This window comes from Oncorhynchus mykiss, chromosome 3 (assembly GCF_057628025.1).
Source record: "Oncorhynchus mykiss isolate SJ-2025 chromosome 3, ASM5762802v1, whole genome shotgun sequence".
NCBI classification, from domain to species: Eukaryota; Metazoa; Chordata; class Actinopteri; order Salmoniformes; family Salmonidae; genus Oncorhynchus; species Oncorhynchus mykiss.
In genome coordinates this window covers 59,404,863-59,424,156 of record NC_143024.1, presented here as the reverse complement: position 1 = coordinate 59,424,156, position 19,294 = coordinate 59,404,863, and the positions used below count along the sequence as shown (strand labels likewise).

The following is a 19,294-nucleotide window of genomic DNA, read 5'->3' as shown; positions in this document are numbered from 1 at the left end:
CCCTCTGTAGTGCCTTGCGGTTGGAGGCCGAGCAGTTGCCATACCAGGCAGTGATGCAACCCGTCAGGATGCTCTCGATGGTGCAACTGTCAAATCTTTTGAGGATCTGAGGACGCATGCCAAATTCTTTCAGTTTCCTGAGGGGGAATAGGTTTTGTTGTGCCCTCTTCACGACTGTCTTGGTGTGCTTGGACCATGTTAGTTTGTTGTTGATGTGGACGCCAAGGAACTTCAAGCTCTCAACCTGCTCCACTACAACCCCGTCGATGAGAATGGGGGTATACTCGGTCCTCTTTTTCCTGTAGTCCACAATCATCTCCTATGTCTTGATCACGTTGAGGGAGTGGTTATTGTCCTTGCACCACATGGTCAGGTCTCTGACCTCCTCACTATAGGCTGTCTCATTGTTGTCCTAGAACTGTTGTGTCATCAGCAAACTTGATGATGGTGTTGGAGTTGTGCCTGGCCGTGCAGTCCTGAGTGAACAGGGAGTACAGGAGGGGACTGAGCACGCACCCCTGAGGGGCCCCCGTGTTGAGGATCAGCGTGGCGGATGTGTTGTTACCTACCCTTTACCACCTGGGGGCGGTCCGTCAGGAAGTCGAGGATCCAGTTGCAGAGGGAGCTGTTAATTCCCAGGGTCCTTAGCTTAGTGATGAGTTTGGAGGGCACTATGGTGTTGAACGCTGAGCTCTAGTCAATTAATAGCATTCTCACATAGGTGTTCCTTTTGTCCAGGTGGGAAAGGGCAGTGTGGAGTGCAATAGAGATTGCATCATCTGTGGATCTGTTGGTGCGATATACAAATTGGAGTGGGTGGTGTTGATGTGAGCCATGACCAGCCTTTCAAAGCATTTCATGGCAGACGTTGGTAGTCATTTAGGCAGGTTACCTTAGTGTTCTTGGGCACAGGGACTATGGTGGTCTGCTTGAAACATGTTGGTATTACAGACTCAGACAGGGAGAGATTGAAAATGTCAGTGAAGACACTTGCCAGTTGGTCAGCGCATGCTCGGAGTACACATCCTGGTAATTTGTCTTGCCCTGCGGCCTTGTGAATGTTGATCTGTTTAAAGGTCTTACTCACATTGGCTGCGGAGAGGGTGATCACACAGTCATCCGGAACAGTTGATGCTCTCATATGCATGTTTCAGTGTTGCATGCCTTGAAGCGAGCATATAAGTTATTTAGCTCGTCTGGTAGGCTCGTGTCACTGGGCAGCTCTTGGCTGTGCTTCCCTTTGTAGTCTGTAATAGTTTGCACGCTCTGCCACATCCGACGAGCATCGGAGCCGGTGTAGTACGATTTGCTCTTAGTCCTGTATTGACGTGTTTCCTGTTTGATGGTTCGTAGGACGGCATAGTGGGATTTCTTATAAGCTTCCGGGTTAGAGTCCCGCTCCTTGAAAGTGGCAGCTCTACCCTTTAGCTCAGTGTGAATGTTGCCTGTAATCCATGGCTTCTGGTTGGGGTATGTATGTACAGTCACTGTGGGGACAACGTCCTTGATGCACTTAATGATAAAGCCAGTGACTGATGTGGTGTACTCCTCAATGCCATCGGAAGAATCGAGGAACATATTCCAGTCTGTGCTAGCAAAACAGTTCTGTAGTTTAGCATCTGCTTTATCTGACCACTTTTTTATTGACCGAGTCACTGGTGCTTCCTGCTTTAATTTTTGCTTGTAAGCAGGAATCAGGAGGATAGAGTTATGGTCAGATTTGCCAAATGGAGGGTGAGGGAGAGCTTTGTACTGGGGGTGGAGTAGAGGTGGTCTAGAATGTTTTTCAACCTCTGGTTGCACATTTCACATGTTGATAGAAATTCAATAAAACTGATTTGAGTTTCCCTGTATTAATAACCGGCCACTAGGAACGCCGCCTCTGGATGAGCGTTTTCCTGTTTTCTTATGGCGGAATACAGCTAATTTAGTGTGGTTTTAGTTCCTACCTCGCTCTGTGGGGGTATGTAGACAGCTATGAAAAAAAACTGATGAAAACTCTCCGGGAAAATAGTGAGGTCTTCAGCTTATCATAAGATACTCCACCTCAGGCAAGAGTCTCAAAACTTTGAGACTTCCTTAGATATCGTGCACCAACTGTTGTTTACATAAATGCATAGGCCCCTGCCCCGTGTCTTACCAGAGGCTGCTGTTCTGTCTTGCCGATAGAGTGTATAACCCGCCAGCTCCGTGTTCTTAATGTCGATGTTCATCCACGACTCGGTGAAGCATAAAATATTCGTTTTTAATGTCCCATTGATAGGATATACATGCTTTCAGTTTGTCCCATTTATTTTCTAGCAATTGAATGTTAGATAGCAGAACAAAGGGTAAGGGCAGATTAGCCAGTCGTCGACCTGGTCCTCACAAGGCACCCTGATCTTTTGCCTCGGAAACTCTGTTTCCTTCTCCAGCGAATCACGGGGATCGGGGCTTGGTCGGGTGTCAACAGCATATCCCTGGCGTCCGACTCATTGAAGAAAAACTCTTTGTCCAGTTTGAGGTGAACAATCCCAGTTCTGATGTTTAGAAGCTCTTTTCGGTCATAGGAGACGGTAGCAGCAACATTATGTACAAAACAAGTTACGAACAACGCGAAAAAACAAACAAAATAGCATGATTGGTTGAGGGCCAGTAAGACGGCAGCCCTACCCACCGGCGCCATCATCACATTCATCATCACCACCTGGTATGGAAACTGCTCTGCATCTGACCATAAGTACATACGGCCCAGTACATCACTGCAGCCAAACTTCCTGCTATCCAGGACCTATATAAAAAGACTCCAGTTATAGACTGTTTTCTCTGCTATCGCACGGCAAGTGGTACCGGAGCACCAAGTCTAGGACAAAAAGGTTCCTCAACAGCTTATACCCCCAAGCCATAAGACTGCTGAACAATTAATAAAATCACCACCGGACTATTTACATCGACCCCCCTACCCCCTGCTTTTGTACACTGCTGCTACTCGGTGTTTATTATCTATGCATAGTCACTTCACCCCTAACCTGTACCCCCGCACACTGACTCAGTACTCCCTGTATATAGCCTCGTTATTGTTATTCTTATTGTGTTACTTTTAATTATTATTTTTTACTTTATTTGATGAATATTTTCTTAACTCTTCTTGAACCGAGTTAAAGGCTTGTAAGTAAGTGTTTCATGGTAAGGTCTACACTTGTTGTATTCGGCGCATGTGACAAATAAAGTTTGATTTGATTTGTGACTCCCATAGGGCAGCGCACAATTGGCCCAGCAGGTAGGCTGGGGTAGGCTGTCATTGTAAATAAGAATTTGTTCTTAACTGACTTGCCTATTTAAATAAAAGTTTAACAAAAATAAATCAACTTGAAAGCTAACACTGCATCCAGGAGAACCATGTCGTACTTTCACATCCTATTATACCTCTGTTCGAAATCAATTATGTAGTCCGTCATTGCAACTGAAATGTCAATAGTAAAACTGTCAAAGTTTGAATATGCCTCGTAGGCACGGCCTTTCTCTTCTTTAAGACACACAGAATCCAGTGCTCTGATCAAAGTTCCCATACAGTCATCCTTGTTCAAATCCTCAATGGATATTTCCAGTGTTGTATCTCTCGCTCTTCCCTCGAGTGATAATACCACCGCAAGTGCTTGCTTTTTCTCATCCAGATTAGTAACCCGTGTCCAGATTCCAAGTACATTTTTCCAACTTTCATACGACCTCTTCTCGTCGAAGCGAGGTGGCACATTGTAGTTATTAGCCATCCTCTGCTACCAATGTTAACTTAAAATTACACAATGACTAGGTTCCAGTTTATGGTTGCCAGGTCCATCAACAGTGAGACTACCACGCAGGTATAACAATAACAGAGTGATACAGTAGCACCATAATAACAGAAATATATGGATACTTAAGACATGAATTTAACAAAACAAGCTTATATTTTGGGTTCTGATGGGGTACGACAGTTGAACTAAACTTCCGAAGCATTAATAAGTTAAGAATCGATGAGTACATTTCATTCATCATTCAAGTCCAAAGATGGATGTAGCAACTACAGATTGCCCCATTAAGGGAAGAGGACAGGGAAAATTAGACAGGCAGTAAAAATAAAAATGAACAGATATTTGGCTAAATGTGAACAACTACATCCTGCAAAAAGAAAGTGTTATGTTACTGGAAGGAGATAAAATACAGAACATTGGACAAGCGTATACAATTTCAGTAATGCCACTGTAAAAACACTGATATTACAACAAGTGTTAACACAAAGAAAACAACATATTGGAAAAAAGATTGAGAGAAAAAAAATGAACAAGAAAATAAGAAAAATTGAGAGAAAACGTACCGGTTTCTCCCCACAGAGTGTCTTGGCCATCAATTTGCACAGCGTGCTCGTTATTCAACGCCAACAAGCCTCTCACAACCTGCCGAACGAGAAACTTTGATTAATGACACAGAATCCAAGCATCAAATATAAAAGCTATGAGTTAGTTCTATGCCGTGCTGGTTATATTGCAGAAATACCAGAACGACGAAACAACTTCTGCGGGTCGATTAAAAAGCAGCCCCAGCAAATGATGCTTCTCTGGCACATGTTAAATGAATCACTGGACTAGAGTGCTGATGCATGTACTAGTCTCTATAGCCTCTATAGTAGAGATTCTCCGTGCTGTGTAGTAAGGCCCAATGGTATTAATATGTCGGTAGTGCTAGTTAGCCCCTTTGTCTGTGCTCTCCTTTTACACTCCTCTCTCACTGGGCCCTCCGTGGAGGTGGAGGTCGATAGCCCATCCTATAATACTGTCGACCCACAGCCCTAGTGTATAGGGCTAACAGTATCACAGCCCTTTTAATGAGGAGCTGGCATCAATCAACCCACAGTAGGGATTGACACGGTATTTAGAATATTCAAACAGACGTTAGATTTCGATTACTTGGGATATTATACATTTTTGCAAACAAAATAGGCCTATTTTTGGCTTTGTCAAAATGTTTATTAAATGATCTATGTGACATTGCTACATAGCCTACAAGGACAGACCATAACATTCAACTTTTTAATAAAACAACCGTTTAATGACAGTTTTTATGAGTGTGCCCCATATAAAAGACGCACCGGTAGACTATACACGTTTCACACATATAACTTCTTGTTATTGTAGCTTGTTGTAATTGTCGGTCAATCAAAGCGGCTGTGTAGCAAGTGAAGTGGGAGATTTATAATCAATGCAAAATGGAATACAAATTATGCCATTAAGTTGGCTAAATGAGGAGTAGTAGGCTACAATGATCAACCAACAGGTAGGCTGTGGTTTCATATTAATGGAGTCGTTGTAGACAAGTACGGGGAGCGCAATAAAATATAGTCAATTAGCCTTGCTACTTTAGCTAGTTAGTTGGCTAACTTCGCTGGCTACTGTAGCTCGCTAGCTTCTTTACAGCAATTTAACGCAGTCAAGACAGGCACCACCAGATCGTATGATAGATAACCAACCTATGGCAGCAACAAGTTTGTCTAACTAGCGTGAGATGGTTTGGCTACTTTCTCTCTCTCCTTGCAAAACACATACTGTCACACACCGGCCTTTGCTTATCTCTTGCCCATCCCCCACCATTCTGCTAAAACATGCGCGAGCAAGTCTCCATTGAAGTTTCCCCCCAAAATGTTTTCTTTAAAACACATGTATTCGACTCTCCGGATACATGACAAAATAGCATGATATCATTTGAATAGTGAAATCATTTCAAAGGCCCATCCCTAACCCACAGCCCAGTATGCTCCTCTCCTGGGCAGCTAACTACAAAACACAGGAGGTTGGTGGCACCTTCATTGGGGAGGACGAGCTCGGGGTCGTGATAATGACTGGAGCAGAATTGGTGGAATGGTATCAAATAAATCAAACACATGGTTTGAAGCCATTCCATTCACTCCGTTTCAGCCATTATTATGAGCTGTCCTCCCCTCAGCAGCCTCCACTGCTGCAGACATACTATGGGATCAATACTGTACACATGGTCGACCTACAGCTTATTTCATAAATGAAAACAAGAAGAACGCGCAGCTGAAGTTTTCAGTGGAATCACCTTTGTTCCCAAAGCACAGAGGTGAGGTTATGTTGTGGAGTTGTAAAGGTGAGGGACTGTGTAGGAGAACTCTCCTGTGTATAGTACAGGACTGACCCGTGTGGATAGTGTGGGTGTACACTACATTGCAGTCAGGGTTCATACACTTTTTGACACATGACTTTTCATGACTTTTCCCTGACTTTTAACCACATTTCACATTTCCATGACCAATAATTTGGTGGTGTCTCCACAGTATGTATACATGAAAAAGCAGGCATAAAATGTACGCTTGCTTTTTCATGTATACATACTGTAGAGACACCACCAAAGAAGAGCTCTTAACTAGGTACCAAAGGACATTTTCTCAAAAGTAAATTTACAAGTTTATCAACTTTCAAAGCAGAATTACTTTCCCATTGTTCCTCAAACATGCAGTGTATGATATTTGTGTAGCTCTGAGTCTCTACTTTTATCCAATGTAAAAAACACAATTTCAAATGTTGCTACATTAGACCGATTTGTGCCGGTCGGTCACAAATGTGGACTCTGATAACTTGTACCAAAACCTCCTGCCGCTGTGGGAGTTGTTTGTCAATTAGGTTATTCTATAAATATTTCTTTAACATTGTCAGAATAACATGGCTAATGATGATTAGAGGGGAATGCCAACTTTCCAATTCAGTGTATGAGCCATTGTTTTACAACCAAAGTGTGTAGCATCAACTGCACCTCGGCCATTTGCATGTGGCAAGTTTTTAGGACACATACGCAAGTATAAACACACACACAGAAACGCGCGATGACTGATATGTAGATTTGTATGTGATTGATAGAATATATAAAAAGTATGCCTAAATTATTTACATGAGCCAAAATTAGTAAACTAATTTCCATGACTTTTCCCAAAACGTTTCGGGTTTTTAATATTTTCCATAGGGGTGCGCCGAGTACTTGTGCAAAAAGAGTATCGTAACGGATATGGAGAATTTTCCAAATAAGATTATGACACAAGTATTTTTTATTATTATCCTTGGTCGGAAAAAAAGTTATTTTCTGCTGTCAGCGCACATCTCTCTTTCACTCAAACAGTGTGATGCGCTGTGTGCTCTGAACAACTATTGGCTAGTTCTTCTGTCTGTAAAGAAATGGGCGGGGTATCGGTTGAGCCTGCTGCAACAATTGGATTAGACCAAATCACTCTCTCTGCTCTCATTTTCCCAGACAGGCGGTTTCACTCACTTATAGTCACTCGTCTCAGGGCACAAGTCTCCACTTCTCCAAACATCCTGTATGAATCAGAATCTGTAGCTAGTCATCATTGTTTGCTAAAGACATATGGTTGTTTCTGTCTGTCTACTTGGTGTTGTTTAGTAGGCCTACTTTGTCTGTCTGTTTAATTATTCCATTGCTGACGATGTCTGTCGTTATGTAGTGACCCAAGCCCATGCTTGCTTGCTATTATTATTTATTCTCGCCCAGGAATGTTTACTGAGCGACAGATCATTCGAAAATAAAATGACAAATGTACATTTATTGTAGAAATGTTGTGGTATAAGTGTCGGGAGATAAAAGATTTGCTCTTCTCGAAAGTGAAAAAAATATATTGGTAAAGCGAATTAGCCTATCTTCATCTAAATCTGTCTGGAATAAATGCAGGCAGTAGTAGCCATGCATTAGGATATGTAGTAGTCTATTTCGTTGATAATTGAAAAGGACTAAGTAAGTAAATCATATGCATTTTCATCTGTCGGGTCATTTAACAATGTGTGTGAATGGGTGAAGAAACATAACGATGCGCTATGTGATGCAGTCCAAGCGATAGCGCAGTAATGCGCACTTGAGGAATTAGCTTTGCAACATTTAAAGTGCACTTCCGGGTTTTCCGATGACGAGATAAAACAGATACGATTACTGAGATCGGGCACAACCATACTTTTCCAGGCCTGGAAAACTATTTTCTAATTCCATGACCTTTCTAGGATTTAAATGACCATACAAACCCTGTGCAGTAAACTGGGTGGTTGCAACATGTGCCATTTGGGATTCAACCAGTGTCTTTTGACTGACCTGTGTGTGTCCCATGCTGGAGGCAGCGATCAGAGCCTGCTGGAGGGTCTTGTTCTTCAGACTGCAGTTCTGCTGCTGGCCCTCGGGGGTCCACTCCAGCTCCAAGAGGTACTGGATGATGCCAGGGTGGCCCCTCAGAGCAGCATGGACCAGAGCACACTGACCGCTCTTATCCACATGGTCAACCTGCAACAAAACAACAACAGGGTTTATATGCTGTAATACAATGACATATTTTATTATTTAAATTGTTTTAAATTGAACCTTTATTTAACAAAGCAAGTCAGTTAAGAACAAGTGTCAGATAATGTGGAGATGGGGCTTGTGGAACTTTATGTTGGCAAGGGGAGAAATGTCACCATGGACAATTTCCTAACTTCACTGTCATTGGCGAACAATTATCTTGCAAAGAAAACAAGTCTGGTCGGCACCATGAACAAAGTGAGAACGGAGCTCCCTCAGTCTGCACAAAATAAGGCACCTGCACAGCCATTGTACTCCACAACGGTGTTGAAGAATGACAAGACAACGGGAATACAATAAAGAGAAAACCGGAGACTATTATGCACTACAACCAAACAAAGTTACGTCAAAGTGTGTCAAGGAAGTGAAAGTTACAAAAATTGTGTCAACTGTTAGTACAAGGGATAGCAGCTAAATAAAATGCACACAATATAAGCACGAGCTGACAATAATTGTGTTTTTTTACTGCTGTTATATCGACACTTATATTCATTATAACGCCATTATCGCATTTGTGCCGAATTTCACTATTTATAAAGGCCACTTGGTGCTTATAATGATGTTTAGGCTACTTTCATCATTTGACCGTGCATCTTGTGGTTGCTGTATTTTTATTTTGTTGTTATAAAAATAAGCTGTTACCGTGTTCCAGAACATATGCATTCTGTTTCATAATTGTAACAAAGGCATTCCACAAATAAAATTGATTGAACACTTGCATTTTGGCGTTGTTTTGTTTTTACATATAGCCTACAGTAACATAAAATCATGAACATGAAATCAAATCAAATCAAATTTGTATTCTAATGTTACCCAAGGCCTTCATTAACACAACCAAATTATTATTTTTGCGATAGCATATATGAAATATATTAAATACACTGTTAGAATGTTGCAGTCAAAATGATTGCTCATTAGCTTGAAGGTGGGTCCATCGAGGCCCAGCGGTTCTAGTGTTAAGGGAAAAGCTGGGATGATTAGCCCTGACCTTGTAGATGTCTGAGGGTCTAGGGGCAGTAGCACCAACCTTGGCTCCTCTCTTGCAGAGCAGGCTGACTAAACCCAAGTGTCCGGCAGCCGAGGCAAAGCAGAGAGGGCTCATGCCGTTCTCGGACACCACGTCCAAGGTAGCCCCGAACTCCAGCAGCAGGCCAGCCATCTCCTGGTGGCCCAGGTGGGACTGGACACACAGCACCGGGCCGTTATTCAGCACCTCTGTCCTGTAGTTCACATTGGCCCCGCCTAGCATCAACAGACGACTCACCTGCAAGAGCAGCACACATGAAATACAAATGGAATTCAACTGTCTTATCAAATCGTATAAGAAAAACATGAGCATGGAATTAAACATTTTGGCTTCCCTAAACCTGAAAATAGAGGCCTGGCTGGGCTAGCGGTAATGCCGCATCCTTCGGTTGTGATGTGTGGGTTGACTCATAACTCGCAGTCCCCGCAGCTGTATCTGTGGGGCGGCGAGTTTATGGTCATGAAATATTGTATGGATGAAGGGCGGGGTGGGTTGAGGAAGGAGAAAACAATGCCTTAAAAAATCCATAAATGTATCAAATCAAATTTGATTTGAAACATGCGCTGAATACAACACCTTACTGTGAAATGCTTACTTACAAGCCCTTACCCAACAATGCAGTTTTAAGAACATAGAGTTAAGAAAATATTTACTAAATAAAATTAAAACAAATAAGGTAGGGGCAAAGTGACTATGCATAGGTAATAAACAGCGAGTAGCAGCAGTGTCAATGCAAATACTCCGGTGGCCATTTGATTAATTTTTCAGCAGTCTTATGGTTTGGGGGTAGAAGCTGTTAAGGAGCCTTTTGGACCTAGACTTGTGCATTTTATGTCTATAGGCCACATTGAGATTTGCTTTCATTATTTTAGGCCATCTGGCATTCTTGCGTAAGCCTAAGCTTCAGGGCCAAACTGTAGCCTACTTGCCAATCGCCAAATGCTTTTGGGAATGGGCAGAAAAAGTTAACGTCGATCCATGGAGGCAAAAAGGACAATGTCCGAGATTAATTCAATTCAATAAGTGAAAAGCTATGAAATGGAGAGTTGAAAATAAAGAGAAGAGAGGGCCAGAAAAGTAATGTTTGGGAAAGATTTGGTGACGTGGTAAAAGAGGATTATTTTGTGTGATGATTGTGTGGCAATATACATATTCGACAGTCACAAGACGGGGACTTCAAATAGGCCTTTGGTACGTCAAGGGAACTGTAGCCTACTGTTCAGATGGGTTAAATGGAAACTGAAATCTGGACACTGACAGTAGGTATATAACCTCTCATATAGCCTTCATATTAACTCCTGCAGAATTAAGCACTTATTGCAGTAAAGTGATACACCAAGTGTACATTTGGACTCTGGAACAGGAGTAGAGAAATATGATTTCTTTCTTTCAGCATCTTGAGAGAATGCAAATGCACAGTTAGATACCGTCTGTAGAAGTGCTATGTTTATCAGCAACATAAAAGCTGATAGTGTTTCAACCACATAAAATATGCATCCAAGCCGAACTGAAATGTTTACATTTTAGTCATTTAGCAGGCGCTCTTACATTTTCTGAAGAAATCTTATCAGAAACATGTTGGGTCGTTTTCACAGCTTTCTATTTCCTTGCAACCGGTCAAACAGATTTTTGCAACAAAAAATAAATAATTAAATGTTATTGTCACACCCTGACCATAGTTTGCTTTGTATGTTTCTATGTTTTGGTTGGTCAGGGTGTGAGCTGGGTGGGCATTCTATGTTACATGTCTAGTTTGTCTAGTTCTATGTTTGGCCTGATATGGTTCTCAATCAGAGGCAGGTGTTCGTCATTGTCTCTGATTGGGAACCATATTTAGGTAGCCTGTTTGGTGTTGGGTTTTGTGGGTGATTGTCCTTAGTGTCTTGATGTCATTGGTCTGTGTGTTTGTGCACCAGTATTAGGATGTTTCGGTTTTCACTACGTTTTTGTATTTAGATTCGTGTTGCTTCAGTTTAAATAAACATGGATCGCAATAGACACGCCGCATTTTGGTCCGACTCTCCTTTGCCTACAGAGAACCATGACAGTTATTGCATTTTCTTCTCGATCCCTAAATGTCTTTGCTCTGTAAAAGAAGCAGAGACCACAGAGAAAAATGTACCGACGTCAACTAGATTGAAGCATTCATTCTATCAATTTATGACATTATTCTGGTGAGCAAGGGTTTATTTAGTCTTCTAGGGCAACATATAATGACAGAAGAGAAGCTGCATGTATCTAAGTATAGATAAGTTGACTACATATAGCCTATCAAAATATTAGAAATAAGCATATAAGCAGAAACATATCTAAATCTGTCAAAAAATCCTGCACCCCCTGTCAAAAAAATCGTTCCCCTGTCTCTGACTGTACACTCTTAAAAAAAAGGTGCTATCTAGAACCAAAAAGGGTTTTTGACTGTACCCATTGTAGAACCCTTTCAATAACCCCTTTTGGTTAAAGGTAGAACCCTTCCCACCGAGAGTTCTACATGGAACCCAAAAGAGTTCTACCTGAAACCAAAAAAGATTATCTTATGGGGTCAGCCAAAGAACCCTTTTGGAACCCTTTTTTCTAAGAGTGTAGCCAACAGGCATTTTCTATATTAGCAGGTTAGAGTCGGGCGCGGGCCTCAGATTTTCACTTCATCACACATAGTTGGGTGGTTGCGGATGGGTTAGCAATTGCGGGTGGACATACAGCTGACCGGCACACCACTATCCTCAGGCACATGTGTATTTTGTCGGCATAGGTTCAAATCTGACCTACTGCTCTTTGACACATCCTTTCTCTATCTTCCCCCACTGTCATCTCTCTCAATATCTGACCTTTAAAAATATTTTTGAAAAAAGAAAATCGAGCATGGAATTCAGCCAAATAGATTTTTTTATTTATTTATATATATATATATATATATATATATATATATATATATATATATATATATATATATATATATATATATATATATATAATTGTTTCCTAGCTTTAAACATGACCTTACCACAATTCTCAGATTGTTTTAAACTAAATTCGATTGCACATATAGTCATTTAGAAATGCATTCAACGCAAGAGTACACAGTGGAAATTATCTAGTGTTGCGATAATCAGAGCATATTCTTCTTCTCCTTGATAAGGAATATAATAATTTATGTTTAATCAGACGAGGCGTCAAACCCAGTGAGTGTTAAAAGAAGAGGAAATTGAATTTGCTTTATTTACTGGCGGAACCACAACGGAATAAATTAGCACCAATGATTCTTAGGGGGCATTGGAGGACAAGGAACAACTCTGTCTGTAACTGTCTTCATGAGAGATGTTACACTCAAACAGAATATTTCACACGGGGAAAACAGAGATGATAATGTTTAAGCATTAACAAAACAACACTCTAAGCGTTAACAAAACAACACTCTAAGTGTTAATAAAACCACACCCTAAGCATACTGCTAATGGCAAACAAAAATATATATTGTTTTTGCTTAAAGCTACAATACATCATTCCCCACTGATAATTGCCTTGTACGCCTTAGGAGGACTATTTTCTATCTCCCGCCATAATAGACAGAGCAGGGCACGTAGACAGACACAGAGCCAGGCATAATTTAACATAAAAAATGATTTTGCCCACTCTGTCATTAACGTGCGTTCTTGTTTATTAAATTAAAAAGGGCTCTGTAATTACTTAGAATGGCACAGCCTCCTTTTCCCCCACAGAGAGCAGCATCACAGATAGCAGATGGATCAAACTAATGGAAGAGAGTGCAACCTGCATCAATCTATCGGAGCCAGTGAGCATCTTGGTGAGATTTCCAATGAGCTGTTGTTCATCGGTGGCGAGCCCACACTCATCACCGTAAGTGAGTATTTCCAAGAAACATCACAATGCTTATCATAACACACACTGGGAGCCATCAGTGGAATTAACAAGCACTCAGGGAGGACATTCGAGGTGAGGAGAGTAGATTACAATAATACTACTGTGCTAATACAAATCCCTGGTGGAAAAATGTAATAGGAAAACATTCAGGGAGACACAATGACCAGTGTGTTCAGGCAACATGCATGCGCTCAAGAACATACAGTGGGGTCCGAAATGATTGACACACAGCAATAATGACAGTATAAAAAGATTCTCATAAACTAAGTCTTGAAAAGTTTAATATTTGGCCCAATATACCTAGCACGCAATGATTACATCAAGCTTGTGACTCTACAAACTTGTTAGATTCATTTTTGCAGTTTGTTTCGTGCCTAATTGAAATTAATGGAAAATAATGTATTGTGCCATTTTGGAGTCACATTTATAAATAAGAATAGAATAGGATAGGAATAGAATAATAGGCTTCTAAACACTTCTATATTAATGTGGATTCAACCATGATTACAGATAATCCTGAATGAATCGTGAATAATGAGAAATGAGAAAGTTACAGAGGATCAAAGATCATACCCCCAAGGCATGCTAACCTTTCATCATTACCAATAACAGGGGAGGTTAGCATGTAATACAATAACAATATAGAGTTCTGAGCATACAATATAGCTCAATATTTGAATTATTTATTTTATACAGTCATTATCGCTCATCAATCATTTTGGACCAGTCTATATGTCCGTGCTGGGGGTAGGTCTAGTGCAGGGGTACTCAACTACTATGTGAGAAGGTCCAGTGACACAAAGGTCCGGATGGATATCGTTCTTTATCGGCGCTGTGGTACAGCCGCAGTAACAAACATAGTCGTCTACGACTTAGGAAACATGTTGTTATATAAAATGTACATTAAATACAGAAAATGAGACTAAAAATTTCAATGAATTACAACTTATTTTGAATGCAAACATGTGCAACATTGCAGAAGAGCAAAAGTGGTTGCATAATTGTCTATGCATAAAGTGCACTGTGAACTTGAATTATAATAAAATAAAGTACATGTTTTCTGGAGAAGAAAGGAAAGTTTAACAAAAATAATAATCTGAATGCACAGAATGTCTCTGTGGGCCATGCAATATTCATGTAGAAGTCACTCTGGGCTTGCATCAATGAGAGAAATTACACTTTCTGTCTCCTGCCAATGCTTTGAACTTAGGCACTAATGGTGTGAGAACAACTCTTGAGACACTGGTGCCGTTGTTCATTGGTGAACCTGGAGCAGTATTTGTTTTTAATAAAGTTCATTGTGGAAAAAGCTGATTCACAGCTGTATGTGGAGCCAAACATGGTCAGAATGTATAGTGCCAGTTTCTTGAGAACAGGGACATCAGCTGCAGGCACCATCTTTCCCCAGAAAGTAACAGGGTCACAGTCACCAGTCTGCTCCTTCAAGGACACATTTTCTTGCAGCTCAATCAACTCCATTTGCAGTGAGTCAACATCTACCCATCTGAAGATCTGTTTAGCTTTTTCTGACAACTTTGTCACATTTGTCACCAAGAAGGGGTTCTGAATGAGCAGCAGCAGTTATCTCCCAACAATTAAGTCATCAAAGCCAGCCTTGAAGTTATCCATCAGCTTCTGGATGAAATCAACATGGTTAGGGAACATCTTTGTCTCCCTGCGTTTGCACCAGAAGATTGGGGAAGTGGACAAGTTCTCCCTGGAGATCATTCTTGAAAAGCTACAATTTCTTCTGGAAAGCCCGGACTGCTGTTATCATATCACACACTGTGTTGTGCCATCCCTGCAGCTTAACATTCAGTTGATTGAGGTGTGATGTAATGTCTGTCAAAAATGCAACTGTTCCCATCTTCGCCTTATCGTACAAAAACTCCAAAAACTGAGTTGCCTTGTCACTCTTTTGCTCTGATAACAAAGCTTTGATTTCCTCCCGAATGGCCCAAAAGCGTCCAAAACCCTGCCTTTGCTGAGTCATTTGACATTGTTGTGCAGTCGTAAGTCAGCAAAACTGGCATTGGCCTCTGTCAGAATGCCTCGTAGCAAGCAGTGTTGTAGGGATGATGTTGCCCTCAAAAAGTTGATCAGTTTCATCATCGTTGTCATGACCTCAGAATACTATTTCCCCAGACTGGCACACAGGACAGATTGAAGGATGATACAGTGATATGAAGTCAGGTCAGGGTGGTCCTCTTTCAAATTCGTTTGATCTTTTCTCTGAGCTCATCTTTTGTTTACCTTCAAGCAAGGTGTCAGCAACTTCACACATGCATTAATTTACCATCTGAGCGTCTGAAAATTGTGTTTTGTGTTTTCCCAAAACCCATGCTATCCTCAGTGAACACTCCATTGCATGTTGTTGGGCTGTCTGGGAATTGACAAGGACTTTGGCGGATCTCTCAAATTGGTATTTTAGTTGGTTAATCTTGTTTGTTCTCACCTCCGCATTCAGGGGATACTTCTGATCGAAATTACTATGCCTGGAGTCATAATGGCGCTTAATATTACTACTTTTCAGGTGGGTGTTGCATCGACAGAGAGAGCGAGAAAGAGAGGTTGCTGAGTTAAAGAGGCCACTGCGCCTGGGTTGATTTTTTAAAGCTGTTAAAAAAAATTATGCTTTGACTTTTATAAAACAAAATGCGATGTTGTCCGGTCCGGATTGACTCTTCTCTGGGTCCGGACCCAGACCACGGTCCGGCAGTTGGTTTTGGCTGGTCTAGTGGTAGTGCTACTACTGCTTGCAGACTACACATTGCCCCTGGAGGCATGGGTTCAACCCCTGACAGCGCCATTTTGCATTCTATGTCCCTCTCCTCATCTCAATCACTTTTTTCACTGTATCTATCAATAAAAATACCCTGAATAAATAAATAAATAGCATATCCTATGTCACAGCAGTGCTCTAGGTGAGGGTCTGGATGTCTAGGGTGGAGGTCTCACCTTGACGTTGGGGGTGTAGAGGTTCCTCAGAGAGGCCAGGGCTGCAGAGAGACCATCAGCGCTGCAGCTGATCCAGAGGGCCTGCAGCACGCTGGAAGACACACCCGTCTTCTTACTCAGACCCTGAGGACAGAGACAGAGACACTAAAACCATGCATACACACCAGGTCAATAAACCAATGATACATACTGTAGATTCACTCCCAGAGTCTTCTCTCACACCCAGAGGGCTTATCCTCTGATGATAATGTCCATATGTACATGTATCTTGATTCATTAATAAACATACGCACTCTAAAATTCACAAAAGGAAAAATCTGAGTAAGGGTGGGATATACACTATAGGCTTCAGGGGCCATTTGCATCAATAGTCTCAGAGTAGGAGTGGTGATCTAGGATCAGGTCCCGCTCTGTCCATGTCATCTTATTCACTGTGGTATAAAAGGCAAAACTGATCATAAATCAGCACTGCCACTGAGACAATTTGTGAATTCTGGCCCAGAACTAAGTAGCTAGTCTCAAGGCTGGACTACCTTGAAGCCCTGGGGCAATATATTGTATATATATATTTTTTTAATGAAATCAGCTAACTTACTGCAGGTGCAGAGAGACAAATGTGCAGTTTTATAATGCTATTCTACACATTTTGTCTAAGAAAAACTGTTGCCGTTATAAAGCAAATTTCCAGCAATTCTATACTCTTTGCCATGAGGTAGATATTTGTTGTTGTTGCTGTTTAATAGCTCAAATATAGCTTTAAAGGGGCCCCGAAGGATGTGCCCTGCATGCCCGTTCGGTAATCTGGTCCTGGCTAGTCTCTTGTACCTTGAAGATGTGTGCTTTAAGGATATGGTGGCCCAGCTCCATGGTCTGCTGCCGGTTCAGTTTCCCCTCTTGTCGCGACAGCATGAAGGCCATGAGTGCGTGTCCACTCCTGTAGAGGAAACACCAAGACATTTCCCATCAACAACTAAAAGTGTGCAAAGTGTTCGAAAAACAATGTCTAGGGCTTACAGGTGCCGTAGTTATGCCATGGTAGGATGTTCTTACAATGTATCGATGTGAGTGACACATTGTTCATCATCCACTTTCATACTTGGCTGATTGGGGAGTGACGGCTGCTGTTTTTTCATTCCAACTAAAGCTAGTTTAATTTTCCCAGGCAGAGATTTGTAATTTTCTTATCTTGAGAGATTGGAGAGTGTGTTGTAATCATGGTGCATTATTCTATCCATTACTTCACGTCAGCCTCTCTGTTGGCCGGTCTAATTAAACACTGTTAAACGCTAGTGTCTAGACCCTGTCTAGGCCATGCCTGGCATGGCCTGGCCCGCGAGGAGAGGAGGACAAGCGGTGTAGACTAGAGAATGCAGCCCTTGTGTTAAATGTAACCACCTTCCTCTTCTCACTGAAGCTCTGCTCTCTGGTGTTAATTACCAGAGAACTTCATTAAAAGACCATGCATGACTGACGTTTCAGTTTGAACTTTTTCCGTTAAGGTGTGCTTTCTTTTTTGAATGGGGAAATAACAAGCATTTCTTCTAGCTCTGTGTGTCAGTCCTCATGCCAGGTCTTCACTTGCTTTTGTTTTGACAGATTGTGTTGGAGGGGTCTGAGAGGGGGTGTATAGAGGTCAGTGACTGCAGCTTGGAAGAGGTATGCAGAGGTGAGTCAGAACAGAGAGAAAGTAAGGGCAATCATTTTACGTCCCAAATGGCACCTTATTCCCTATACAGTGCACTACTTTTGACCCCTATATAGGGAATAGGGTGCCATTTGGGACTTGTCCCTAGTATGATTAGTGTGCACTATGGTAGTCACTAATGAGGGTATGAAGAATCCGAGTCTAATCACAGTCTAAAAAAATCACAGTCTAAAGACACATTAGCCCATTCCACAGGGTAGCAAAACCGCAGGAAACAATGACTTTTTTTGCAGATTGAGATTCCTTGCCAAAATTGATCTAAGATGAAGTGGAACACACAGTAAATTCCTTTATAATATTTAAGATGGGATGCATACACAATATGCAGTAACCACACAAGTTTGTACTTGTCCCCCTCCTGATTGGCATTAGCCCATGTCTTCGATCACCAATCTTTGCTACCAAATCATGTGTTTGTTTTCAAAGATTTCTCTTTAAATCTACAATAACACTTCATACTGTGTTGATGCTTTAGGGACCACATAAGTTCTTGTTAGTGATGCACCGATATGACATTTTTGCACGCTACCAATATCCAATATTTTCCTTGCCACAAAAAAAAAAACCGATACCGATAACAGATTTTTACAATTTTAGCAGCTTTTTAAGCATTCTATTACAGTGAAACTATATAGCTAGGTGTCATCATCTAAAATAACCGTCATTTATAAGGCAGTTCTATTTGATTAATAGTGGGCGGAACCATTAATTGTGAAGCTAGCCACAATAAGGATTAGGCACAATAGTGGACTTCCAAATAAAAGTATGTCATTGACAGTGACGCAAATGAATAAAATAGTAGAATTATGCCATAATTGAAAAAATCATACTAAACGAGGTTGGAATGTTATAAAATAAAGAAAATACATTAATTTGTTATTTTGACAAAGATTTGTTGAAATAACACTTTAGAATTGCATTGGGGGCATTCTTATTTCAATAGGTAAACAACAAGTGGCTACCTAGCTAATACTTACTCACAAGGATTCCTAAATCATTGCTAAGAAAAGTGAAAATGACTGCAGTTTCAACTGGTCACTGTTTTCAGATTGGTTGTATTGGTGCTATATTGGTTGTATTGGTGCTAGCTAGGTACCAAGCTAAAGCTAGCTAGCGACCCCAGAAGTTGCGGTCAAACAAATAACGCTTTATTACCAAAGCGGTATTGTAAACACATCGTTCGTGGCCGGTGTTCGCTTGTTTGCAGACTTTTGTACAGCTTTGACAGTACTACTGATAGTAGTAGTGGTGGCGCTTGGCTTGCACGTGCAAATTCAGAACAAATAACATTCTATAATAGAACGGTTGTATTTGACGTGTCAATTAAAATCTTATTTAATGTGTCAAATAGTGTTATT

At 41.2% G+C, this 19,294-nt stretch overlaps 1 protein-coding gene and 1 pseudogene across 8 annotated transcripts in view; both read right to left on the bottom strand.

Moving 5' to 3' along the window:
- LOC110520058 (protein TANC1) overlaps positions 1-19,294 on the bottom strand; it is a 285,120-nt gene that overhangs the window by 24,815 nt on the left and 241,011 nt on the right. For all 8 annotated transcript variants that reach the window (XM_021597049.3, XM_021597043.3, XM_021597046.3 and 5 more), the window contains 5 exons: positions 17,057-17,165; positions 16,232-16,354; positions 9,392-9,628; positions 8,122-8,307; positions 4,334-4,412 (listed from right to left, as the gene is read on the bottom strand). In XM_021597049.3, coding sequence (XP_021452724.3) covers positions 4,334-4,412; positions 8,122-8,307; positions 9,392-9,628; positions 16,232-16,354; positions 17,057-17,165 — 734 coding nt within the window. The remainder of the gene's footprint in view (positions 1-4,333; positions 4,413-8,121; positions 8,308-9,391; positions 9,629-16,231; positions 16,355-17,056; positions 17,166-19,294) is intronic.
- On the bottom strand, positions 14,408-16,083 carry LOC149984624 (general transcription factor II-I repeat domain-containing protein 2A-like; annotated as a pseudogene).